The following is a 17,577-nucleotide window of genomic DNA, read 5'->3' as shown; positions in this document are numbered from 1 at the left end:
CCAGTTTGTGAGCGTACAATGAATGTGACCGGGCCCCAACATGCAAAATGACCTATATAGTGCAGAGATGTAACCATCTAACATTTAAACTTTTCATTTAGTATATCACGGATGATAGACTAGTATACATGTGTAGAAAACAAGGTATTTACCTAGACTGGTGCAGGTAGACAGAAGAAATTCCTGCACTCATCTACATATGAAGTTGGTATTTCGAGCCCAGCATGTAGCTACTAACTTTTGTAAAAAAAATGTAGACATGATAATGTGACAAGGAGAGCTGGCCTTCCATGTATGTGTGTCCAAGTCTTACCATTGCCAAGTTTCAATGTGCAGCTATAGTAAACGTTGTACCAAATGAAAAACTAGGAAACCTTTTGTCAGGCTTGTCAAAATCTAAATTCATGTATCAGCATCGGCTACATATAGTGGCGAGAAGCAGAACCGGAGAGTGAGTGAGAAGCTCTGAGGAAGATGTCTGACAGACATCGAAATGTCAGGAAGGTGAGATCAACTGGTGGTGTAAAAGAAAACTCCTATATCCTATGATCTACCAACCTGATGAAATTATTTTCGGATGTATCAGCAGTATTTGTTTACCCAACCATTTCTACTTAGGGCCTACTGCCAAGTCTAGAGGATATCAGTCTTAATTTTACCATTCTAAAAGGCCAGTGAGATGTCTTGTTCAGATTATTTTTTCATATGTAGCCAATACAGAAGTCTGGTGGAAGCCTCATATAGTTTGCACAGAATCTACTGCAAGACATATGACATATACTCTAGGAACCCCAATGCTCCTGTGTGAATAACTTAAAAGTTTGGCCAAAGATAAAGTTGCCTTCAGTATGAAATCTTAGTGGTCAGCTGGAAGGTTGAACAAATTACAAAACCACACAAGAGTATCGAGCAAGAGATTTTCATTCAGTTCTTTCACCTCTTCTTCTTTGACTTTGAAATTTACTTTGGCATGAAATTATCACATGAGTATCTGTTTTTCAATATTTTCTCATTTTACAGCCGCTTTATATCATTCACAGTGGAATGCTTTTTCTTTGATTTTTGTACATATGTCATCCATATTGCCAAATCAATATGGCCTTACTCTCAAGTATTGTGAATGTCCCATACAATGTTGGTAAGATGTCATGGTTTTACATGGCAAGAAGTACTACTATGCAGCGGTTTGAGAAGTTACATGCCGAAATAAGTGGTAAGAGTGAATTGTTGCAGACACATGACTGGTAAAACATATTAGTTTTGTTGGTGTTGCAATTCAATATTATTAGAATGAAATATGACTCAAGCAAAGTGATTCAAATTGGCCCAACTATAATATTTATATTCAGAAAAGCATCAATGTAGTCAGCAATACAATATTGGAAGAAGTAATATGACCACTTCTAGGACTTTGCTGTCTTGCTGCATGTCATTAGTTATGTTAAATATAGTAACATAATACAGTGACAAAATGTTAGACTGTAGCACAAGCAGTAACTGAAACCTTTTACACTGGTAAATGTATGAATTCCTGTGCTGTTATAAAATAGACATGAACAACCATGAAATAAAGACCAACCAACTAAGTACTATGTGAATGGTAAGGTATGTATAATATATACTGTGGAAGACCATAGGTCTCTGAAGTTACAAGAACATAAACATAAAGAGCTATTTTGTAAAATCAGTTGAATAGAATATAGTGTACAGAAATAATTGAGCAATAAAACTGCTTTAAGTCCATGACATGTCTTTGGTTTTATTTTTTTCAGACTTAAAAGACTTGTCATCGTAAGCATTGTGACTTACATGTACAAATGCACATCTTACACTTTGAATCAAATTCGAAATGTAATTAATAAGACTGCAAAGCATGCTCTTTGCATGATCTGTCCAGCTAATATACAGATGCCTTCCTATGGTAACTTAATGAAAACATTTCTGCACATTTTATACACAGAGTATTACAGATTGACTTCATGAAAACATTTCTACATATTTAGTATACATACTGTATTATGAACACTTTGTGTTTCTTAAAGTACACTCCCTCCAAAAAAAACCCCTCCCTTTCATCATTATTACCATAAATGATTAGAATTTTAGTCCAATCTATCAAAATTGCAGACTTCCATCTTTTCAGTATACAGGCAAATTCAATATTTTGTTCTTACACTTAGTGTATGGTTTACAATGGTCCAAATGACTGTTGTGTTAGTTACCTAGAAGGTACTACTGTCTGCTAGGGGATAGAATTTGCTGTGCTCCACCGCCAGCTTGATGGCTTCATCGTACAGGTTCATGTCTGAAACAAAGAGATATCATTGTGTTAATGATGATCCTTTGCATCACTACACTTTTAATCCAAGTAATAGCATGACAAAAACAAATGGATATGAACTACATGTAGCTTTTTTGATCTACAGTATGTACCATGTTCATGTTGATAGATTGATTTGGACTTAAATGATGTAATCTATATTTCTGTTATGTTTTATCTGACTCTTACCTCATGACCTCCATGAAAAGTGGTCTGCAGGCCAATTTGAGCTGCTCATGAATAAACAAATGTTCGCAGAAACAAACAAACAAACATAATGAACTAACCGAAATCTTGCCCAAACAGGATGTAACTCTGACAGTTGATTTGACAGTTGTTAGCCACCTCCCCCACGATCTCAATGGTACCTGCCACCATCTCCTCTAGCTGGAACAAAGGGAGCAGACAATGATACAAGTACAGACATATCATCTCTATTAGAGTAGGGGTACCCTAGCCTGTTGTTGTTGTTGTCTCTGTAATCCGCTTGGTTCGTCGGATAATGGTCACATGTGCTGTCTTTTCTCTCTCACCACATGCTTCTTTCTCCTGTGTACTTCTCTCGCTGCTTAGGTACCATCTGGATAGTAGTTTGCTCAGATGTTTATTATACACTTATGTACGTGTACTGTAGGAGGGCGCTGATTGGTCCCTGCACATCAGCAAATAAAGGAAAAGGTTCAATAGCTTGCTTGAACAGGCGTTCCAACATCCGAAACGTCCTCTGTCTGCTCGTGGGAGGCCTGTCGTCATCGAAGAAGTGCTCTAGAACCCGTTCTATACTTTCCTCATAAACTGATATCACCACCAAAAGGTTTGAATGCATAGGTCTCCAGACAGATTGCAGAAGCAAACATAGGAGCAAACTACTATCCGGATGTACCCAGGCTAGGGATACCTGTTTTTGTGTATCAAACCAATCAGCTGGTCTCACATAGCTTGTATTGCACTAAACTAAAAGGTACGACCAGTTTCCATACCAGCCAACTAACAAACAGAAATGACCCTTACCGGCTCTGGTAGGTTGATCTGTACCCGCTGTCCATCACTTGTCTTTACTGCGAACATCAGACCGTTCTGATCCACCTGAGGGGACAACATGGCACATTATATACCTATATCAAACAAGTTGCCGTTAGTCCATGCAACCCCTATATTGTATTACCCGTGATTCTTGTCACTGCGCATACATTCTCGGAAAGGTGAACAAATTCTACAGATTTTTCTTAACGACGGCGAAAACAACTTTTTCTGGAAGAATTGAGTTCAACTACAGGACAGGAACACAGGAATGTACATAACATAGAACATAACAAATTTGCAACAAGTGATAAAGGGATGAATTATACTAATGATTTCCGTCCTGAAATACAAATGCTAAGACATTGACACTCATAAAATCTCAAATCTGTTCCACAGAAGTGTGGGAGGGGGGCGAGCCTACTCACGTCCATCACCTCCCCCATCAGACAGACGAACTTCCCGATGTTCTGCGGCAGCATGGAGGCGTTCACCCGCGGCCTGGGCTGCTCAAACGCGTCCCCCATCGTCATCAAGAACCTTTAGAAAAATTAAATCTCACAGGTAACGGAACAAGTCGGTTTTGGAGTTGGTTTCGTGCTGGGCAAATTCTTCTCTCTCTCCTGAAGCAAAAAATGGCGCGTAAATTTTCGGGCTAGTCGACATGCGCGGTGACCTATGACATCAAACATGGCGGACTTGGGTAAGTTTGTTGACGTGTTTTTTCAGGATTTGCACGAATTTTAACGCGATTTTGTCATCTTTATTAGGACTCCTTCGCGTATACAACATCATAAACTCATTCTCTGTACTCTTATCTATTGGAAAATTTCATAAACTGGATGTGACAGTCGATTCTGCTTAGAATTTTGACCAAATATTTAAGGCAGTTTCCTGACACTGAGTCACAAATCTATTTTTAAACACGCACTCACTAAACTCACTTTTGTGTGACTATAAGTCATTCAAAACAACTTAAGATGGGTTCTCTGTCTTCCCAGTATTTCTCGCTCTTCGAAGACAAACTCCCCGGTAGGCCCGCACGGGGAGGTTGTGGTTCCCAGACGATGCTGTCGCTGTTCGGAGGTCGGAGAGGGTCGAGAGGTCAACAGCCGGGTGGGAGTATTGGGGGTCAGCCGGACAGGTGAGGAGATATGGGTTCATCACCATTTTCAGGACTTTTGTTTCCTTTCTTAAATCTCGGTTTAAGATCTAAATCAGCGTTGCAACATCAAATATCATACATGAATAGGGTGATATTATGTTACATGTGCATGTAATGATGCGAGGCCAAACTATGATTTTGTATAATTGGTGTTCCTCATCAAAGTTTTCCTTGTTTGAAAACAAAGTATAAGCTTTTTTACAGAGTTCACCCTGTATGTGTGGATGACAAGAGTCCTGAGTAAAATGTCAAAGGTGAAGGCCCCTCAGAAGTCTCGTCTTGACCTTGACTTGTGTGACAATGTACGGAAAGTAATGGCGCCTGGAAAATGGTGGAATGTTTATATTCTGGGGCTTCACCTTTGTCACTGGCGGCGGCACCGTGGGGGCAGTGGGGGCCGTCGCCCCCACAAAAAAGAGGTCGTGGGGGCGTCGCCCCCACGATAAAATAAGCTGAAACACCCAGAAATCAAGCTGAAACCCTTGTGTATATTTTCACTGATGAAAATTTCATCAAATCTTGCTAGTCTACTGGCAAAATTTGCCCCTGAAAATGCAGGAAATGACGTTTCAGAGGGTCCAGATTTCAAAATTTCAAAGGACCTCCCCTGCGAGGACTCACGCTTTTGGCACTGGACATGGTGGGGTTGCCGGAGCGTCGTCCCCCACGACCCTTTTTACTAGCAGAAATTTCATTATCAAACTTAGCTTTGTTTACATGCAAATTGTTCCCCTCAAATGCAGGAAATGGCATTTAAAGTGTCCTGATTTCAAAATTTCTCCAGAACTCTTTTGCGACGGCTTGCGCCTTCGGGGCTCACGACAACGTAGTGCATGCAAAATATGTTGAGGCGTGGGTCGTCTCCCTCAAAAACTGTTTTCACTACTATAGAAGTGTCATTAAATTCAGCTTAGTCTGTCAGCAAAATCTGTCCCTCAAAATGCAGGAAATGGCGTTTCAGAGGGTTTAGATTTAAAAATTTCCCAGAACCTACCTTGCAACGGCTCATGCCTTCGCCGCTCGAAATGGTGAAAATATGTTGGGGGTGTCGCCCTCAATAAAAAGCTAAAACTATGTGTATTTTTGATGGAAATGCCATTGAGGTTAGCTTAGTCTGGCAGCAAAATTTTCCCCTCAAAATGCACGAAATAGCGTTTCAGAGGGTTTGGATTTTAAATTTTTTTCCGGGGGTGCATGCCCCCGGACCCCCCTAGAAGGGTCACGCCTCCGGCGCGACGCCTCGGGCCTTCGGCCCTCGATACGAAAAAATTTCGCCCCCACAACTAAAAAATGGTGCCGCCGCCTCTGTTTGTCATATTACCCAGAACTCCTGTCTCCTGCACATGCTTGGTGAATTCTGCAAAAGAGCTAATTGATTTTTGGCTTGTCTTTGTATGTGTATGTATGTATGTGTAGAAATTCGGAGGGGCGAGTAAGAACAGAAAGAAACAACACCCCGACTCCCGGGATTCGAACCTGCGCCGAACCCGGGCAGCCGGATCACAAATCCAACGTGCTAACCACAACACCAAAAGCTCAAGAGCTGTTGGCGTGGTCAGTTTGGCAGCGCTAGAACCCCACTGTTACACTACTCCCCCTTTTCTTTTCAAGATTCGTCCTCGAATCTCCGAGATCGACATCCCTGTGTGGCACATACTAGCCTGTTACTCAGGGCCGGCGTGGGAACCATTGTAGAAATTCTAGTGGTTAGGATTTGGCGCTCTCACCGCCAAGGCCCGGGTTCGATTCCCGGTGTGGGAACCATTGTAGAAATTCGGAGGGGCGAGTAAGAACAGAAAGAAACAACACCCCGACTCCCGGGATTCGAACCCGCGCCGAACCCGGGCAGCCGGATCACAAATCCAACGTGCTAACCACAACACCAAAAGCTCAAGAGCTGTTGGCGTGGTCAGTTTGGCAGCGCTAGAACCCCACTGTTACATATGTGTTATTATTGTTAACACATCTGACTATCAAAAGCTCATGATCTGTGTGTGTGTTTGTGTGTGTACTGTTTCTTAGTGTAGTTGTGTTTGCGTTTGTCTGTGTGTTTCAACAATTTCCAAAGCATTGCCATACTTTCTCATTGCTATTTTCATCTGTGGGACTGCACTGGTCACAAATCTAAGATTGCTTGCTTCTGTAAATCTATTATGTAGGGAAGAAGACGGATTTGTGCTTCTGGGAGAAACTGCTATTGAGAGAACTACTGTGCAGTATGGTCAGGAACAGCCAGGAGGCGCTGCTCCACCACCAGCATATCATCAGGTACCAATGAATACATTACTTTGCTGTTAGGTGTGTTTATCCGGAATACTAATAGAACAGTTAAACTTTTACTGCTTTGATTGTTTGAAAGGACAGCTAAGAATTGCTTTAAAACAATAGATTATAAATGGATAGAAATATCTAAATATTATGTAAATGATGAAGATAGAGTCCATTCCAAGACACCATGCGGATGTTTGTGGCCATTGTTTAGAATTGATTTTAAAGTTTTGTAATTATATGCCTAGGACATTTGATACTTCAGAAATATTTGTAACACTGTTTCAACTTTATAAATATTTTCCTGGCCCTGTAAAACTTTGGAAATATTCATCGTGTGGAATTGGATACTTCTAATGGTTTCTAAATAATGATAACAGCATTCCACCATTATTTACCATTTTCTACCATTTTTTGTAAATGGTTCAGTGGGCTGGGAAGATAGCAATTCACACATTCATGCAAAGTATGGTTGGGTGCCATGCAACAATGGCCCTCCACAAAGGATCCACCAGTACCCAGCAGTGAAATCTAAAAATATACAGATACAACAATATTTAGGGCTTACTTTTATGGGGGCAATAAACTAATTTAACCATTTGGCCAGGTTGACCATTTTTTCTAAATATTTGTAAATGTGAAATAATCACACAGAGGTTTCACAATCATTCTAAATAAAGATATTTTTGCACAGCTACTTTCAAAATGTTTCTAAAATATTCAAAGGAATTCAAATATATGAGTACTTTCTCAGTCATTTTTTCAAAAATAATCTAATTATTGTGGCTCAGATATTCTTTTATTCAAAATAATTCAGACTAATTATAAATATCGCCTAAAAACCCTCATGGTGACTTGGAATGCACTCTACAGGTTGGCATAAATAAGAATCAATTGAGATTCTAGTACAAGTTTGTCTCCTAGTCAGTCAGTCTAGTTTGTGTTACAAGAAATGAGTTATTCTTGCACACAGTTTTGTGGCACAGATTTTTTTCAACCTTCCTTAAGGTATTTCGGTTGGCTAAATTGCCATTTTGACCTTCCATTGTTCTCTCATTAATGAATTAAGAAAGAATTAAGCCGTAACGAATATTGATAGATGGGCATGAAAAAATTCTAAATCTGATTTTTTGGGGGCCAAATTAATGACGTCATCAGGTTTTATTACCCCTAATATATTTTTTTCTATGACAAAATACAGCACCTTGGTACATACCACTGCAATAAAACTATGTTTTTCATGTGCATAATGATGAAGGCTACAAACTCAATGTTGCGCAAACTGATATCTACTAGCGATCTGTAGTTATTAAGAATTGATTTTTTTTTACTTAGATGAAAACAAACATTTTCTAATTACTACAGATCATCAGTAGATATCAATTTGCGCAACCGTGAGTTTGTAGCTTTCATCGTTATGCAACGAAAAACGAAGTTTCATTACAGTGGTATGTACCAAAGTGCTGTACTTTGTCATTGAAAAAAATAATATTAGAGGCAATAAAAATGATGACGTCATCAATTTGGCCCCCAAAAAATCAGATTTAGAATTCTTTTATGCCCATCTATCAACATTCGTTACGGCTCCATTCTTTCTTAATTTATTAATAAGAAAACAGTGGAAGGTCAAAATGCAAATTTAGCCAACCGAAATACCTTAAAATCGTTATAGATCTAAGAATGGTCTGTCACATGACAAAAACATAGGCAAATATCCAAACAAATAGATCTTTAACATGGTATTTTGTTCATGAAGGCAAAATGTATGTAGGACATGTCTATCCAGAATCCTGTTTGTGGTTACTGATCTTCTTTAGAAAATAATCCTCTATGTGTAGAAATCGATGAAAAACCGTGCCATACACCATTAACCTCCTGATATAATCTTTGGGCACCCAACTGCGTCAAAAGTTTATGACTCTCTTTGTGTACTGTAAAGGTGCAACACTTTATAGCATCCTATTTTCTCTAATTAGTACCAGTAAACTTAAACATCTAATTTATAGTGGTAACTCTGAGTTTGTAATATAAAATTTCTCTGAACTGAGTCTGCGAACAGCTGCACAGGTAGTGCCATTCCCATCTTGTCACTGGATTGACTCATTAATGATTTGCAAACAAAATACTTTAACCAATAATGAAAATCTTTACTGCCACCCAATATCCACACTCTGAAATGCTCTAAAAGTCCACCAACCATAAAGGTCAATTAAGTACTTGTGTCAGCCAGTGTTGGCTTTAGTGGCTATTATTCTGAACAAACGTGCTATGCCGGGGCAGTGCATTCGTTTCAAAACATTGGTGTTTCCAGTATGATTTTTAGCACCCATTCCTGTCCGACTCAATTCCCCACCTCCTATTACCGCTGAAGCCATTTCCGCCCGTTCGATGGGTTTATTGCCACCAAACAGCCTCAAGTCCGGCCATTTGGATACTATTTCATCTCTCGCCCATCTGCTGTAAGCTGAAATGCTTTTGTTCTGGGGAAAAGTCTCGCCATTATGCTGGAATGGGCAGGTTTCTATTGTCGTTTATGTGGTACTTAAACTGTGGGGAACCTAAATCTTGCCTACGGTGTTCACAATGGTAATATCCCTTAGCATAGTGAAGTAGTACCATGGGGGGTACTTTGTAATGTAAGATTGTATTTATCTCTAATTATGCTTATGGCCGTGGACAAAGTTAATGAGACAAATTAACATTAACATTAGATTTAATCTGCTATACCTCTTGCCAGTATGGTAACTGGACATAGTAAAGACGATGTCTTGTGATTTAAGTTATAAAGGTGTTTTATGAAGTAAATATTTATTGCCAAGAAGAGGCTTTTAGCATCTTACATTGTTGTAGATTAATCCATGGTCGTCTGACCCATTAGTTTTATGTTATGACTTTATGTTTATTGGCAGCAAATTGGGTAGTTATGATAATGACATGCAGAATGTCTGAGTGTTGTAATTAACTGTAGATGGTGGAAGTGTGTATGTAAGTGTACAAAAGGATTTGCATTCCTTGAACTATACATTATTCTACTTACATACATGTACATGTATGTGCACATACTAATCTTCTACCCAGGTATGTCTCAAACAACAACAGAGCATTTTATTCAACACAGCAATCCATGAACTTTATATGGTTCTTGAACAAAGAATGTAAACTGTTGTTGCCTTATACATATAATGCCTTTTACTTTAACGAGGGGTCGAGGAGGAAGAGATGCTCATCCGTAGTAGACGATGGGAGAACCTTGACTTTAACCCAACAAGTGTGCACAATGTATTTGTTTGTAGTTGTGCTGAAGATTTTCTCTATAATTTTCCAGGTAGCCACACCACAGCATCTCCCCCCACCAGTGAACCACCCCCCTCCCACAGCCAACACCAACACTCCCGCCACGCTCCAGTGTGTCTTGTCTGACGTTCCCTTCACGTTCTCGCGCCATCTCGCCCTCATCTCGGGATCGCAGTCGTCACGGTTACACGTCCCTCCCCTCAGGAAACTAGACTTGAGCCGGTACAATTATGACTTTCACGTGGAGCGGTCGGTACTGCGGGAGGCTGGGTTGTTGGAGGAGTGGGAACAGAGGAGGAACAGTGGAAAACAAGCCGCGCTAACTGAGTCCATGGAAACTGATACAAACAGAAATGATCAGACTGCAGACACTCAGGATCTTATGACTTTTGAGTAATTGATGACATTAATCAAAACATCTTTGAAGATGTGAAATCTTCATATTTTCTACTTTTGTGGCAAAGTATTTGTTTCACAAACCTGAAAAAGTGACAGAAGATGCACTGAATATGTACAAATGTATGTAATAGATGTATTTCTATACAAACTCTTTGCACAAACTGTTTTTTGCCTTTGTTTAAGATGTTAATACAGTTTCAAAAGTTTTGAGAATCATGGTGTACATTGATATTGTATAAACAGGGATCCATCTCAACTGGAGCTTGACTGTGATTGAAAATGTAATATCTTCAAATTTTAATGATTTTGAATTTACATGTATAGAAAAAAAATGTGTATCAATATTGTACATATACTGTCTATTTGTGAGATTTTGATTGCAGATGAAGAAAAACAAATTATTAATCTTGAAATGTGGTTGTGTTTTGCTATTTTTGTGTGTTGTGTTTCTGTACATGTGCATGCATGATTGTCCTTGAGTTGTCATGCATGATTGTCCTATAACAGTCCTATGCTATGCTATGATATGGTCCCATTGGCAGTGGCACCGTTGGGGCAGTGGGGGCGGTCGCCCCCTAGTAGCGCATTCACCATTACTTTCAGTCCAACTGCATGTCACAATACCTGAACAAGGAATTCAAATCTGTACTCAGCTTGGGTGAAAATCACAATCCTGAGACATTGTGACCTAGAGGCAATGTTGCTATATCTATTTGGGAACGCTTTCCCAGTTACAGTGTTTCACAGGTGAATGGGACATCTCCAAACAGATGTTGTGGAGGCTGAATCGTTTTCATAGCTGCCTGTTTCTGCCACCCCTAGGAAGGCGGTTTGTGACAGATCGATGGGACAAATTGCAGATGGCAAAATGTTAGGATTTAACCCCACAACATCTGCATCGTGATTTGGCAGTTTGATGTTGGATCTTTACTGTGTTATTGAAGGCCATGGTTGTCATCTGAATAAGAATGGCCTGAAAAGCAAGTACCTACTAGTAGAGGTACAAGTACAACATAGGGATGTTTTCCATCACTAGTAAATATGGACAAATTGAAATCTAGATTATAAGAAATTCCTGAAGTTAATCCCCAATGTTCTATTGCACAGTCACAAAGTAAGTGGGTAATCTCCAAGCAGAGGTTAGGCTCTGGCTGTTTTTTGAGGTGTTTTTATTGGGCTTTCTATTTCGTACTGAAATCTTGATGTATTAGGCCGGGAGACAAAAAAACGTCAAAAACAGCCAGAGCCTAACCTCTGCTTGGAGAGTAGTAAGTGAGTACATATGCAGAAGAGTTTGGTTCTGTTCCAAACAGCATGCCATGCCATAGATTTACATAATACTATAACAGCACTATTTAGGCCCTATATCCCTACAAATGTCACCCTTCCATCAAATCATTACAGGTTTACAGCCTCCTCTGGGAAACTGCCATAAAAATGTCTGGTGCATGAAATTACCTCCGACACCTTATTTGGTAAAAAGGATCTCTCTCCTACAAGCATGAAATGAAATGTGGCAGTGGTGTGACCTCTGAAGCCGAGGTCATGGTAAAGAAGGGGGGGGGGTGTTGTGCACTGATCAATGTAAAGAAATGGGATGGGACCAGGTTTAACATTAGCCTGGGTACCATCCAGATAGTAGTTCGCTCCAACATATATATTACACACTATATAGTCGCTACTGTGCTGTTCCGTCTGGGATCCTGGAAACCTCTAACGTCTGGAATCGTCCAAATTTTGGATGAGGGCGCTGATTAGTCTCTAGCTACGCATGGGTGAAGTGAGGAATGGGTTCAAGCGCTCCTTCAAACAGGCGTTTCAACACCCGAAACACCCTCGGTCCACTTGGCGTTGGAACGCCTGCTTGAACGAGCGCTCTAGAACCCATTCCTTATAGCTTAATTCACTCATCAGCTGACATCACCACCAAACAGTTTGAATGTGCAGGTCTCCAGACGGGTAGCAGAAGCAAACATAGGAGCGAACTACTACCTGGATGGTACCCAGGCTAGCTTACCCCAACTTTCTACACTACAAGTACATAACATGTCAGACATATCTTTACTTGATATTGCAGAAAGCAATTCATGCCATGATGGGCGCAAGTGAAAGCCGCCTCTGAAAAATTGATACTTGCGAAGCAGTAACAGTTTTATGGCATCACATTTCCGACATTCCTGTTTGGCTATAAAACCCTGCAGGGTGATTCGACTGACAAATTTATTTAGTCATACTTCAGAGATGGAGACGTAGCGGCAGTTACCATTTTTTTCAGGCCATTGGCTCTGATATCCAGGGTAACATTCAAAAGTAATGATATTTCAGATTCTTATTTCTCATGCTTTATTGTCAAGAAAGATGCTGTTCTTTGATTCTCTTTCTTCAATGTCACAATTGCTATGAAATGAGACTAGATGTGTAGATGTTGGCAATTTTTTCTACACAATTAAGGGTAATGAGATCAACATAGACTGATCAACATCAGTATTCTCTTTGTATTCTTTTATGAAACATGCCCAAATTAAGTAAGCACTTTTATATTTCAATGTGCATTAATAAAACCTAAATTTTCTCTGCATACAAATCTTGGGCGGATGTGTCTAGTGGTGTGTAAGACATGATGCTCCCTACATTCTATATCTGAAGTGTGCCAGTAATCATTGAATTATAAACTGCACTCATAGTCTCCTGCCACAAGAGGCACTTTCCCACTGATAGAATACATGTAACACTGCATCACTCCAAACTCAGGACTTTAAAGCTCTGCCCTAGCACGTGGCTGCCAAAAATTACCTGCATTTTGTAATTTCTTCAGCTACCAGCAGTTTGAGATCAGCTGGGCTAACTAAAAGGGGAATTTCTCTATGATGTAAACACTTTCGTGCAGCCGTATACTTTTTGAAATATTTTAATCCAACTTCTGCAATCTCAAAACTGATGTATTCCTCTACCAATCAGAACAGTTTCCGCCTTGCTTTTGTGCATAGAAGAATAACTACGGTCTTTTCAAGTACCATGGCACACTACTTTATACCCTAGCTACTATTGGGGACGGGGGTTGCAGATTATTACTGTGTTCTGAGATGTTAAATGTATGGATAAAAGATTAGACAAGATACACATAAAACAGCACGAATCTGAAATGTCTTCAAACTGTTTATTTTCTTCATACACATATTTTTGGCTGCCCTGCTCGTTTTCCTATGAACATCCCTTCCTCTCTGGGCCACTTCTATGTGTAAAGTAGAAGGGTCCAAAATGTCTGACAAATCATAAACAGCCATTAACCTGTGGTCAACACACATCATCCCCCTCACAAAAATGTTGCCTTCCAAAGCCCATCCAAGAACAATACTGAATGGAACTATCAACTTTACAAGAGGGGGGAACAAGATAGGCAACCATGACACAGTTTTGTTGCTGTCCTTCAACTTTCAATCAAATAGACTTTGGAACAGTCCTAAACTTCTCAAAACATTTGCTGTTTTTTTTTTAATAACTTTTCCTCATATAACTGGTAGCCTCTACCTTGTTGGTTTTTCTCAATAGAAAGTACTACTTGGACCAAAGTCACATATCAGCCAGCCCTCTTTTGTGTTCCTGAAATTGCAAACTTGCCAGGATCTCTGCCAGCATTTCTTGTTTTGCATCAGATGGCCCAAATCATGGAAACCATTGTTGGAACAGTGACCCTATAGTCTTGTCATCCAACTGTCTGACAAAATAGAAAATAAGATATAAAGAGTGCAGCCTTAGTATGCTATGGCAAACACTTCCTGATTACATGTAGTTCAAAGTTGGCATGTAGCTCACACTTAACTTTCATCTTATCACAGTCAACTTTAAGATATGCTGGTGCAAAGTATAGCTTATAGTTTGTAGATGACAGATTTGTCATTCTTTCTGCAGTTTGTTTTCTTGTGGCTGTTTTCCTCATGATAGCAAGCCACTGCATATAAAGAGATGTAAGTACTCTTGGAAATACTGGCTAGCTAAGTCAGTACCTGTTCAGTCGTTATGGAAGTATGCAAATGAGGCCCGAAGTCCTGGCAAGTTTTTTCTCTATTGCCCTGAGTTTTCTGCACGATTTACACTCTGTAGAAAAAGTACATTCAGAGGATACAGACTTTTGTCCACTCTTCTCAAAAAAACAAATCACTGAACCGTTAAAATTACGACCGGTAGTAGAGCATGTGTTCAAAATCACCCACTTCTCAACCGACAACTAGAGTTGTCTTCTAGCTGATAACAGTGGTATCCTTACAGGAACATCCTATGAACCCCTTCTCACAGAAAATGGACTCTTCCAACAGTGACGTTAAGACTGTACCATCCACTGTACAGGGATGTCAGCAGGGTAAAAATGGCCTAAGTACACTTCAAACAACTTGTGGGATGGTTAAGTAACGATAAAGTCATTTTTAATCCACATTTCCTCCGTCTTGGCTTCTCTTCGCACAAGGAAAGGTGGCAACTCTCAGCCATCAATCGATCGGTTACCATAGAAACCAGAACGAGTACAATACAATATACATTGACAACATTTGTAGTTTTCCCAGTAAATGACATCTGTCTATCACAACTACTGGTACACAACTAGATTTCCACTCATGGAATCACAACAATCTTTTTTTTTTGTCTTGGCATTCACGTTTTTCTTATTTCATACAAAAACATTGGTACAGTAGTTATACATCCATGTAAATTGCTGTTTGTAAAAGGTTCTTTCTTTTTTTCTAAAGTAAAGTTTTGCTGCCATAGCAACTTGTCATGACAACTGCCACACCTACCTATGAATATTCATAACATATCCACAGCAACATACACACTGGCTTATATCAACTGAGTAAATATAGAAAAATACACAATCTGGAACTTCACAATGGTAAGCTAAGGAAATACATAGTGACAGTGATAAGTCCATAACGATGTACACAAAAGGACAACATGTCCTTCTTAAACTTGACTCAAAAATGAGGAATTTCACTTCCACTCCTCTTACAGTTTCAGAGTCTATTACACAACCAAATTCAATCCAACCTACACATACAAAAACATGTACATATGAAAGTGTTGTTGCCCTTTTCTGCTGCCACAACAACTTCAGGAATGGTAAAATGTCTGAAAGCAAACACAAAGATCTTTGTGCCTTTTGCAAAACAATTCCTTTCTCTTAAATTGTACACATAGGTACTATAATACAATGCTGGAAAGAAACCTTGTAACTCCTCACACTTTTACATACATACATGTATACCTCTTGTTTTCTCTTATCACAAAAACACAACAATCATTTTTCATACACTTACATGTGTCCCCATTGTTACATCCTGGACTTATCACTCATCTGCCATGTGTTCCTAATGATTAGGCAGTGTAGTAGTCTTCATACATCCAACATTAACACACACATATCTTCTCCCTCTGTACCTAACATCCCAGGGTACACAACAAACCCCCTTCTCAGGATGAACAGACTCACTCAGACAATTTGTACTGTAATATATATATATATATCCATATCTCTATAACCTTATATCTTGTAACCTAGACAGGTTTCTCTCTAGATTTCTTTCTCCAATTCATGACCTTGTTCAATGCTGTCTGGTTCTGGAACCATCCATTGTAAGGAGGGGGGTGCTACCCAGGAATACCAACTTAAACCTCTGCCTACGGCAGGCACTATTGACGTGCTAACTGTTAGACCCTCGCTATACTGCCAGGCTTAACACAATAGGCAAGCTATACTAACAGCATTTTTTACAAGCAATATGTTACATGCACGGCAAGCAACTATACGTATCCTACAGAACATAAAATCTTCCTGTCAGTAAACATCATATCATACACCCCCAAACTCTGACTGTGAAGTCACAGGTCAACAATTCTGGACTAGCCCAACTTTTACAATAGTGGGGGTTGTTTTAAGTCACTGAAAAGAAATTGTTTTCTATACACAAACACATGTATGCTACGAACACTTGTGCTTTCTCCAAACTATTTTGAGAACCCTGATTTCGTTGTCATAGACACAGTCCTTTTAAATCAGGTAGGGTGGGTGCAAGACGAATGTCTAGTGCTGTAAAGCGTTCGTTAGAACACTCCTAAAGAGCAACAAGCTGTGTTTCTTCTGCTTCTGCAGAGTGTGAACAGCCCAGTGGAGTTAGACTTTCCATGTGATGGAAATGAAAGTACAATGGAATGGCTATCTGCTGTGCGCAAACTGAAAACATGATGCAACCAAAAGTAACAAAAGGTTTGCTCTTCATTTGGAAGGTTGTATGTGACAGGCAAAAATAACCGGTGCCATTGCCATGCAGTGCTGAATCATCAAATGATTGTTTTTATGTCTTCATGACTCACAAGTCCTGATGGACTGTCGTTCAGCTTTGAAGAATCTATTATTTTGACATCTTGATTCTAGACATGAAATGATGATGTCATAAGCCACATGGACAACGATGACATCATCAGCATGTCATGGCTGTTATTTCAAACCTGTGATAGGTGTGGTTGTATAACGTTTTTTTTAATGAGAAACAAGTTGCGTTTGCTTCATATGGTACAGCACCATCGATGAACACTGTGTACAGTTGTCAACCACAGTTAACCAAGTATCCAAAGACTAGAACGGAACACAACGGCACGTCAAAGCGTGTTTTCTGTGGTTCTATGAACAAGAACGAAAGGTTGGAGGAAGGGCTGATGATGAGGTCAGGCGGCTGTTCTGCCCAGTGGCGGCACCCCCTCTAGAGACAGGTGCTGTCCACGTTGGTGGGCTGTGCTGTTGGCTGGGAGGCAGGCGACTTCACCGCCAGGCTCTCGATCTCCGACCCGACGGGCGACAGAGCCTTGTATTTGCTGGGAGTTAGGAAATAAAAAATCATGTTAGGCGTTGTCTTGGTGTTTGTATATTCTATTGATATTGAAAACCAGCATACAGAGAGGCGACAGAGCCTTGTATTTGCTGGGAGTTAGGAAAAAAATATCAAGTAAGGCTCTATATTCTAAACCAGCATACGGGCAAACCTGCACAATTGACAGCTTTACATAAGGACCACCTGGCCAATGCAATAGAGCCTTGTATTTGCTGGGACCTAGGAAATAAAAG

The 17,577-nt window shown here is 39.9% G+C and overlaps 4 protein-coding genes across 6 annotated transcripts in view; 2 read left to right on the top strand and 2 right to left on the bottom strand.

Annotated features, from left to right (window-relative positions):
• Positions 1-100, top strand: part of LOC118424917 (GATOR complex protein MIOS-A-like) — a gene marked incomplete in the record, with an annotated part of 17,633 nt that extends 17,533 nt beyond the window's left edge. Inside the window, 1 exon segment of the mRNA XM_035833723.1 lies at positions 1-100.
• Positions 101-1,315: 1,215 nt separating this feature from the next.
• LOC118423957 (replication protein A 14 kDa subunit-like) lies at positions 1,316-4,025 on the bottom strand. The gene is made up of 4 exons (XM_035832288.1): positions 3,769-4,025; positions 3,332-3,406; positions 2,608-2,707; positions 1,316-2,305 (listed from the first exon to the last, which is right to left on the bottom strand). The coding sequence occupies exons 1-4, from the start codon at positions 3,871-3,873 to the stop codon at positions 2,223-2,225; spliced, it is 363 nt and encodes a 120-aa protein (XP_035688181.1). The 5' UTR covers positions 3,874-4,025; the 3' UTR covers positions 1,316-2,222.
• LOC118423956 lies at positions 3,959-10,831 on the top strand. 2 transcript variants are annotated; one of them, XM_035832287.1, is made up of 4 exons: positions 3,959-4,043; positions 4,342-4,484; positions 6,665-6,773; positions 10,099-10,831. In XM_035832287.1, exons 2-4 carry the CDS (start codon positions 4,408-4,410, stop codon positions 10,462-10,464), a joined length of 552 nt encoding a protein of 183 aa, XP_035688180.1. In that variant the 5' UTR covers positions 3,959-4,043; positions 4,342-4,407; the 3' UTR covers positions 10,465-10,831. The 2 variants fall into 2 exon arrangements, with proteins under 2 accessions (XP_035688180.1, XP_035688179.1); XM_035832286.1 differs by lacking the exon at positions 3,959-4,043 and having other exon boundaries at positions 4,222-4,484.
• A 2,773-nt stretch (positions 10,832-13,604) lies between these two features.
• The window catches only part of LOC118423794 (glucocorticoid-induced transcript 1 protein-like), a 73,147-nt gene continuing 69,174 nt past the window's right edge, over positions 13,605-17,577 (bottom strand). For both annotated transcript variants that reach the window (XM_035832027.1, XM_035832029.1), the window contains one exon: positions 13,605-17,327. In XM_035832027.1, coding sequence (XP_035687920.1) covers positions 17,216-17,327 — 112 coding nt within the window. In that variant the 3' untranslated portion in view covers positions 13,605-17,215. The remainder of the gene's footprint in view (positions 17,328-17,577) is intronic.

Source organism: Branchiostoma floridae, chromosome 10 (genome assembly GCF_000003815.2).
Source record: "Branchiostoma floridae strain S238N-H82 chromosome 10, Bfl_VNyyK, whole genome shotgun sequence".
In the NCBI taxonomy this organism is placed as follows: Eukaryota; Metazoa; Chordata; class Leptocardii; order Amphioxiformes; family Branchiostomatidae; genus Branchiostoma; species Branchiostoma floridae.
The sequence above is the reverse complement of the archived record's forward strand: the minus strand, read 5'-3'. Positions and strand labels throughout refer to the sequence as shown.